Source organism: Cuculus canorus, unplaced genomic scaffold (assembly GCF_017976375.1).
Source record: "Cuculus canorus isolate bCucCan1 unplaced genomic scaffold, bCucCan1.pri scaffold_121_arrow_ctg1, whole genome shotgun sequence".
In the NCBI taxonomy this organism is placed as follows: Eukaryota; Metazoa; Chordata; class Aves; order Cuculiformes; family Cuculidae; genus Cuculus; species Cuculus canorus.
Genome location: NW_026527765.1, coordinates 37,401 through 46,663, shown reverse-complemented (window position 1 = coordinate 46,663; position 9,263 = coordinate 37,401). Strand labels below are relative to the sequence as shown.

General features: G+C 57.4%; 1 protein-coding gene across 1 annotated transcript; it reads left to right on the top strand.

Annotated features, from left to right (window-relative positions):
• Positions 1-546: 546 nt before the first annotated feature.
• LOC128850619 (olfactory receptor 14A16-like) lies at positions 547-1,506 on the top strand. The gene has a single exon (XM_054055588.1). It carries the CDS (start codon positions 571-573, stop codon positions 1,504-1,506), a length of 936 nt encoding a protein of 311 aa, XP_053911563.1. The 5' UTR covers positions 547-570.
• Positions 1,507-9,263: the final 7,757 nt, after the last annotated feature.

The following is a 9,263-nucleotide window of genomic DNA, read 5'->3' as shown; positions in this document are numbered from 1 at the left end:
GTCCCTGTGCTTGGTGCTGGTGAGGCCACACCTTGAATCCTGTGTTCAGTTTTGGACTCCTCACTGCAAGAAGGACATTGAGGGGCTGCAACGTCTCCAGAGAAGGAGAATGGATTGGGAAGGGTCTGGAGAACAAGTTTTATGAGGAGCAGCTGAGGGACCTGGGACTTTTTAGCCTGGGGAGGACTGAGGGAACACTCTGCTTATGATTCTATGAATGTCATACTTAGTGTAAAACCGAGGGATCATGAAGGTCAAGCTCTTTGATTGCTGATGTCCAGCGAGGACCTCATCTGTCTCTTTTCCCCTGCTACCAGATCCATGAGTTCCTGTATCCAGTCCCGCAGTCCAGCTCCCTCCTGCCACTTAGTCCAGCCAGAGACCTTTCCCAATGCCTGTTCTGCAGCATCTGTGGTGACGTGGTCATTGGGGAGGGGGCAGGAAATTTCTTATATTTCTACATGTTTTACTATTTTCTTATTACTAGCATTTTTTTCATTATTATTGTTTACTTAAAGCTATTTAGTTTTAGTTTCCAACCCACAAGTCTTTTTCTCTTATTTCCACCAGATGTCCAACAGCAGCTCCATCACCCAGTTCCTCCTCCTGGCTTTCACAGACACACGGGAGCTGCAGCTCTTGCACTTCTGGCTCTTCCTGGGCATCTACCTGGCTGCCCTCCTGGGCAACGGCCTCATCATCACCACCATCGCCTGTGACCACCACCTCCACACTCCCATGTACTTCTTCCTCCTCAACCTCTCCATCCTCGATGTGGGCTTCATCTCCACCACTGTCCCCAAATCAATGGCCAATTCCCTCTGGGACAACAGAGCCATTTCCTACAGAGGATGTGTGGTCCAACTCTTTGTTTTATTCTTTTTCATTTCAACAGAGATAACCCTTCTCACGGTCATGTCCTATGACCGCTACGTTGCCATCTGCAAACCCCTGCACTACGGGACCCTCCTGGGCAGCAGAGCTTGTGTCCACGTGGCAGCAGCTGCCTGGGGCGCTGGGTTTCTCAATGCTCTGCTGCACACGGCCAATACCTTTTCCCTGCCCCTCTGCCAGGGCAATGCTGTGGACCAGTTCTTCTGTGAAATCCCACAGATCCTCAAGCTCTCCTGCTCACAGTCCTACTTGAGGGAGGTTGGGCTTCTTGTGGTTGGTGTCTGTTTATCTTTTGGCTGTTTTGTTTTCATTGTGGTGTCCTATGTGCAGATCTTCAGGGCTGTGCTGAGGATCCCCTCTGAGCAGGGACGGCACAAAGCCTTTTCCATGTGCCTCCCTCACCTGGCTGTGGTCTCCCTGATTGTCAGCACTGGTCTGATTGCCTACTTGAAACCTCCATCCACCTCCTGCCCATCCCTGGACCTCGTGGTGTCATTACTGTATGCGGTGGTGCCTCCGGCAGTGAACCCCCTCATCTACAGCTTAAGGAATCAGGAGTTCAAGGATGCCGTAGGCAAACTGCCCCAAAGGACGCTGTTTCACCGACAATAACCTGCCTGCCCTTATCGACACGTTTCCCAAAGTTGATCTCAGGCCAGGAGTCTGCTGGTTTCCTTTGTGATATCCCTACTCAGAGATAATCTTCTGGGTTCATGCTACTTGTCTTGAAGTTTGTTCAGGTGATGTCTGACCCTTCCATAGAGTTGTGTCAGATGTGGCCTGTCCAATCAGAGCTCGTCAATAAAAGGGCATCTCCCACCTGTGGTGCTTGAAGGTTGAGATTTTCCCCTCCAAATGTGCTGCCAATAAATGCCAATAACTAGTTTTGGAATAGGTTTTTTTGATTTGTTTTTTTTTTTCAAAAGAAACTTTTCTCCGTGGGTTCTCCCTGTGATTGGGTTTAAGCTCATGGTACCATTGGGTTCCACTAAACCAAAGCTCTGTATTTCAAGACTCTCTTCCTGGTGTCCAGTGGCGGTGGAGTTTGCATATGGGCTCCCAATTACCTCCTTCAGCTACTTCACGTACGACAGGACTGGTGGCGCATACAAGTCTCTCTCAGAAATGAATTTGGAGGGGTGAGGAGAGGATGGGGACTCATAATCCATCCTGGGCTGGGAGTGATTGGAGACTCCGAAGGTGAAAATACCTGCAAAGGTGATATCCCCCTAAAGTAAATCCTGAATCCTGGAGTGCACAATGACTCTGAAGCGCTGTGGGAGTGAGTGGGGAACCAGCAGGCAGCGGGAAGGGAGACCAGAGAGATGTGAGAGCTGCCTGAGGAGGCCCAGGGCGCTCGTGCTGTCCTGGGCAGTGGGGGCAGAGAAGAGGTCAAATGCAGCTGAGGCTGAGGAAAACCTACAACGTGAGTGCAGGAGAGCCTGGGAGTGCCTGGCCTGCGCTTCCTTTAGTCCTTCTTGCAAGCAGCAGCCCTGGGGCTGATGGGCAGCGTGAGAGCCCTCTCTGCCTCTTGGGAGCTGCTGTGCCCTTCCGAGGGGCTGTGGCTGTGGGTGAACGGCCAGAGCTCTGCAGCCCCATTGGATGGGCAGTGCCATGGGGCCAGCCCAGACTGGGCTGCTTCATTGCTCTGGGCTGTTGGAGAGGACAGGGCAGGTGGGGAGAGGCTGGGCTGGAAAGAGCCCAGGAGAGGAAAACACCAGCGTGGAGCTCAGCTGTGAGTGTGCAGGTGAGGGCACCCAGCAGGTGCTCACGGTGCAGAGCCAGCTGGGATGGTGAAGGAAGCAAGGACCAACGGTGCAAAAGAGACGGACCCGGTCTGCGCTGTGTTCTCTGGAGACTGTGAGAAAGCTGCTCCAGGGAAACCATCCCAGATGAGTCCCACGACCCAGACATTTCCATATGTGGCTGAACATCCCATGCCTGAAGAGGGACTTTTACTGCATGGTCACCTCTGTCCTCCTCCTTTGCTCACTGATACCCAACTCCACCACTGTTATCAATAAAAAGGGAACCCATTTCCTACTGACATTTCTCGCACCCCAGTCCCACAGCTCTCGCCACTGCTGGGCTCTCAGCCAAACCCTTTCTCACACAGCTCCAAACACATCAGGGGCTCATGGCCTTGTCTCATCCAACACGGAGAACGTCCATGGATTGGGATCCCCCAGCTGCCCTGGGGCCTTGCTCAGTGTTTCCCCCTGAAAGGTTTCTCAAAGCCCATCTCTCTCAGCCTCTCCTTGTCCATAATGTGCTCCAGGCCCAACCATCCTTCTGGGCTGGGCAGGACTCGCTCCAGGCTGGGCAGGGTCTTCCTTGTGCTGGGAGCCCCGTCCTGGACACAGCAGCCCTGATGTGTCCTGTGGTGGGTTAACCTTGTCCAGCAGACGGACCCCCCCCAGCTGCTCCCTCCCTGCCCGGAACCAACGGGACAGAGGGAGAGAGTGAACCAGAAGAGCTCATGGGCCGAGGGAGAGCGAAGGAGGTCAGGGACCGTCACTGGCACTGGCACAGACGTGGGGACTTGCCGAAGGCCGTTTAATTTATTGCCTGTTAAAAAAGGTTCCGCTTGTGAGAAACAAAGTCTGAAAGGCTGTTGCCATCCCACCTTCTCCCAGCTCATGGGTCAGGAGGAAGGGAAGGAGACTGTCACTGGCAAAGATGTGTGGACTGACGGAAGGTCACCCAACGCAGGTGTAGGACCACGCGCCCCGGCAGCGCCCTGCGAACAGGCAGGTTTGTGCAGGGCAGTGCCCAGAGGCCGCGACGGGGCCTGAGAGCGGTGAAAGGCTCGGGCAGAGAAACGCCTCCTGTGAGGAAAGTCTCCAGGCAGGAGGGATAGGAGCAGCCAATGAGAGGAAACTACAACTGTACCCTAAACCCGAGGCTTTGAGACCTAAACAGAGGCTCCCACCCCCCGCGATTGGCCCGGAGCGCAGGGAGGCTAAAAAGCTAAAAAGGAGCTTTCTGCCAAAACAAAATGGGGGTTTGGACCTTCAAAATGAGACTATGGAGCCTAAAAGAGGCTCTGGGTAATCAAAGACAGGTTAGAACCCGAGAAATGATGATTTCAGCCCCAAGTGTGAGGCAGGGGTCTCCTAGGGAGGTGCTGGGACCGTGCTGGGGACACAGGGCTTGGGGACGAGGACACAGCCGAGGGGACACCGGGGCAGATGGTGACACTCCAAAAGCCACCATGGGTGATGGTGACCCGTCTCCCACCCCCTCGCAGTGGAGGCTCCACCTCCCCCCCCCAGCCCCAGCAGTGGTGGTGCTGGAACCATTGTGACCTCACAACCCACCACGGCGTGAGGTCCAGCCGGCGCAGCCACAGCGGGGCAGTTCCTGACCAGACAGTGACTGGGAAGGAGCACAGAGCCGTTGAGGAGCCTCTACGCTCAGCTCCACGTCTTTCCCTCACGCCACAGCTGACCCACGGCGCTGAAGCGTCTCCCTTAAGCTCGTCTCCCCACAACCCCAAGTTTCTTCGTCTCTCAGGATGGCAGAAAGACCCCCCAGCTGCCCCATGGTGGCCTGGGAAGAGGTGGAAGCACCCCAGGAGAGAAGCTCCAGGCTGGAGCCCAATGAAGTGGCCATGATCCAGGCACTGCAGCCCAGTGAGTGAGGGCGAGGTTGGGTCAAGGCTTGGAGAAAAGTCTTAGGAGGAGCAGCTGAGGGACCTGGGGTTTAGCCTGGAGAAGAGGAGGCTGAGGGGAGACCTTATCACTGTCTACAACTGCCTGAAAGGAGGTTGTGGACAGCTGGCTGTTGGTTTCTTCTCCTAAGTGATAGGACAAGAGGGAATGGCCTCAGGTTGCACCAGGGCAGGTTCAGATTGGACGTTTGGGAACATTTCTTCACCAAAAGGGTTCTCAGGCACTGGAGCGGCTCCCAAGGAGGTGGTGGAGTCACCATTCCTGAAGGTTTTTAAAAGCCGGGCAGATTAATTACTCAGGGATCTGGTTTAGTAGTGGATAGGTATGGTTGGGCTTGATGATCTGAAATTTCTTTTCCAGCCTAGGGATTCTATGATGCCGGCATCCCATTTCCTTGGCATAGAAGCAGCTGGAGCCCCACGGGAAGAGGCCATGGCAGGACTGGGATGCCAGGGTTGCTGGGGGCCAGGAGCCACCCCTGCACAGCCTCCACCCTCAGCCAGGCCATGCTTAAAGCCCTTTTCCCTGTTTGGGAAGCTCATCGGCAAGGATGCTGTGTCCCACCAACTCATTTGTGTTTGCCCTCCCTGTAGGCGAGACTCTGCCAGAGAAGAATGAAGAGCACCCAGAGCTCCAACCCAGACGGCATTCTGGGAGCACCTCGTTGCCTTCTGTGCTCGACAGCAGCAACTCGAGCAGTTCCTGCTCGCATCGCCAGGACGTTTCTGTGAGTAAAGGGACCCAGAACCAGCAGGGCTTACATGGCCTCACTGTCCCTGGGGAGAGGGTTCTTGCTGTCCCCAAGCAAGGACGATCCGGGGGCAGCACTCCAGTGTCCCAGCAGCAGCTCCAGACCTCCTGACCACCAGTGAGCCCTGGTGGCCTGTAGGGCCAATAGATGATGTCCATGAGCCCAGCCCTCCTCCTGCTGTCCTGAGGACCCTCCGCTCTCATCCTCTGCCCTGCAGAAACTGCAACCCCTGTGCCCTGCCTTCCTGTGGGCTCTGCTGACAGCACTGCTGGGCGTCTCTTGCAGGAGCCGTTCACGTCGCTCAGCCAAGCAGCACCATGAGGGTGCTCAGCATGACACGTCTTCCCTCCCTTCCTTCCTCCCGCAGGTGTCTGGAGAATACCTCCACTCTTCCCTCTTAACTGATGTTCTCCTCGAGGCCATTGAGGACTTGACTGCAGACAACTTATATGTACGACAGAAGGGCATAAATACCCTGCATATGGCCCTGAGGAACCCTGCCTCATGTCTGACAAATGTAAGCGCCCTGGGGCTGGATTGCCCTGCCCACCAGCCCTGTCAGGCCTGGTTCTTCCCTTGGTCCCTAACCCAGCTCTCTGGGGCACCTGGAGCCATTCCAAGGCAGCAGAGGGATGGGAAGGGCAGCAGTTGCAGTGGACGCTCGGGACATGGCTGCACTCCAGTGGCAGCAGCATCCTTCTCTGTGTCCCCTCCAGGTGCCAAAGATCGTGAGGGTCATCCACGCAAACATGAAGTCCATCCACGTGGAGGAAGCCTGGCACGTCTTGGTCTCGCTCCTTCTCCTGTTGACCCAGCAGAGCCCCAGGGAAGCAGTCAGGAGCCTCTTGAAGGTCTCTCCAACATGTGACAGGTACTGGCCAGGACAATACTGAGAGCTGGCCAAGCCAGAGCCCCACCATCACGTTTCTCCCTGCCACATGGGAAGCCCCCGCCACATCCTCCTCCTACCTGCCCAGGTAGGGCCCCCGGGCCCCCCAGGTGATGGGGGTGGGATGGGGCAGGGCTGCAGCCCCACCAGGGTGCAGATGAGCTGACTAGGCATGGGGCAGTGGCTGAGGCAGCATTGCTGAACCACCGCTCTGGATCTGCAGCGCTGCCCTGGCCATGTGGGAGGTGATGATCTCCCTGCCTGTGAGTTTGCATAACGTCTTGATGGAGCTGCTTGAAGTGCTCCAGGACAAGAGGCTGCGCAGGGTGTTCAGCTGCGCCACGGAGGACAGCTTCATCCTCGTTTTGGCTGTAAGTGACCGTGCTCCCTGCAGGGTTGTGCCTGCATTCCTTGGAAACAGGCACAGCCCCTCCCCTTCTCCCTGCTTCCAAATGGGCACCTCTGGGGGTATACATGGACACAGCCCCTCTGTTTCCCTCCTGCTGCATCCCCTGCCTTGCAGCACTCTGCTTCCCTCCTGCTGCATCCCCTGCACGGCTCTGCAGCATGGACACCTGCGGCAGGGGCAGAGCAAGGGGCAGAGCAGTTGCTGGGGAAGGGCCTTCAGCACAGCCTGAGGTGGCTTCAAGCCTGGGGAGAGGAGACCCTTGCCACTGCCCATGTCTCCCATCTCCTTTGTGCCGGAGAGGCGCAGGGAGCCCAGCAGGCTCTGCAACTCTCACTGCTCTCTGTGTTTCAGCAGCTGCTCTACAATGACATTGGAGCAAAGCAGTTTGCTGCCCTGTACAAAGCCCAGAGGTACCTGAGGCATCCGAGCCCAGTGATGCTCTCGCTGGCACTCAGAGCTCTCGTCATGCTGTCAGAGACACCCAATATGGTGAGTGGGGTGGAGCCAAGTGGAGCTATACTGGCTGCTGGGGCCTGGGGCAGTGGGAATGAGCTGACTTGGCATGGGCTGGGGGTCAGAATGGTGGGTGACAGTTCCAGTCACCCTTCCTGCACTGGAGGGGGCTTGAGAGTGCCTGCGGGACTCTCCAGGCACAGAGGGAAACAGATCCATCTGTCCCTTCAGGCTGGTCAGAAAAGGGGGTGGCTGAGCGAGGGACATGGCTCTCCTGCATTCCCTTCCCGTCCTCAAGCTCTCCCTGCATCCCCATCAGCAGCCACTGCCTGCCAGGAGGTGCTGCAGACACTCCTGTCCCACCTGTGGAGAAGCCAAACAGCAGGCGGGCACTCGGCATTTTTGTCATTGTGGTCTTTTCCCCCTTCACAACAACGAAATGGTTTCACACAGGCCAGAAAAATGACGGTCCTTCTGCCAGATGTCATGGAGAACCTGCAGGACGCCAGCAGTGATGTCAGGATGAAGGCCCTGGAACTCCTCAGGAACGTGATGGATCTCATGCCGAGGGAGGAGGCCAGGCCCATTGCTCTGCAACTGGCGGAAAAGCTCCTGCCCTTCTTTGATGATGTAAGGAGCCATGGGAGCCTCAGCCCCGCAGGGTCCTCTGCACCGACGTTGCCCCTAAGTGCAGCCCCGGGGGCAGAACACGGACAGGGGGACCCTCCTCACACCTCCCATGGGGCGGTTCAGGGCTCAGGGCCGTTTGGCCACAGCTGCCGCTCTGCCCCACAGCCCCAGTGCTGGGGATCTGACCCCAAAGCGTCCGCCCTCACATCCGCCACGCTAACACCCTCGCTCGCCATGCGCAGGGAGCAGCTGTGGCTGAATTCCCATTCTCCTCCCTTGCAGGAGCACAGCGAGGTGCGGCGGCTCTCCATCATCCTTTTCAGAGACGCCGTGAAGGCAGTGGAGGGGAGGCACAAGGGGAAGATGAAGAAGAATGTGCAGAGGGCCCTGCTCCCGCTATTCCTCCGCATGAACGACCAGATGGGGAATGTGGCCAAGGTGCGGTGAGCAGTAACCGGGGCAGCGAGGACGGGCATGTGGACACCATGAGGGTGGCCTTGGTGTGCAGGGCAAGGGCTGCTGGATGTCAGAGCCTGGGAATGTGTCCCCCCAGGGTCCCACCGCTCCTCTCATTCCCTGCGCTGGTCCCACCACTGCCGGCTACAGAGGAGGGTGGGGAGATAGGGTCCCCTCACAGCCCCTCTCTACACAGTCTGCCTTCCCCTAGCCCAGATCCAGGGTCCCAGCAGCACCGGAGAACCTGGCACAGACATTTGCCAGCCCGGCCCTGCCTCCTTCAGCAGGAGCAGCCCAAGGCCCGTGGACACACAAGTCCCTTCAGGCTTCCCAGCTCTCCCTGCAGGTGTGGGAGGCCAGGGCTTTGAGCCCCAAGCCCTGTCCCCAGGGCTGTGCCAGAGACCCCCAGGGCTTTGGGCCAGGGTCTGCCACAGCTCCCAGAGAACATTGCAGGCAATTCCCAGGGGTGCAGCCCTGCTTCCCCAGCTCCCCTTGCACCGGGACAGTGACCTCAGTGTGCGCCAAGGGGGCTGCACGTCCAGGGTGAGGAGAGCCAGCTCGTTCCCCAGCCGGGGGCAGGGAGAGCAGTGGTAAGGCAGATGGAGCTGGAGGGGGACCCACCCTGCATCCTGGGATCAGAGCTGGGCCCACACGGAGCACAGAATGAAGGAGCGGGACAGCCACGCGTCCTGCTGGAGGATGAGTGAGCAGTGGCCAAGGTGGCCAAGAAGGCCAATAGCATCTTGGCTTGCATCAGGAACTGTGTGGTAAACAGGACCAGGGAAGTGATTCTGCCCCTGGACTCAGTACTGGTGAGGCCACACCTCAAATCCTACGTTCAGTTTGGGATCCCGCACTATAAGAAGGACATTGAGGTCCTGAAGTGCATCCAAAGAAGAGCGACAAAGCTGGTGAAAGGGCTGCAGAAAAAATCTTACGAGTAGCAGCTGAGGAACCTGGGGTTGTTTAGCCTGGAGAAGAAAGGGCTGAGGGGAGATCATATCACTGAGTTCCGGCTCAGACCCTGCTGGAAATAGCTCAGAGCTTGGGTGAGAGGAGGAGGATGCCAGGTCTCCTTCCCTGGGCTGTGGCACCGTCTCTCAGCTT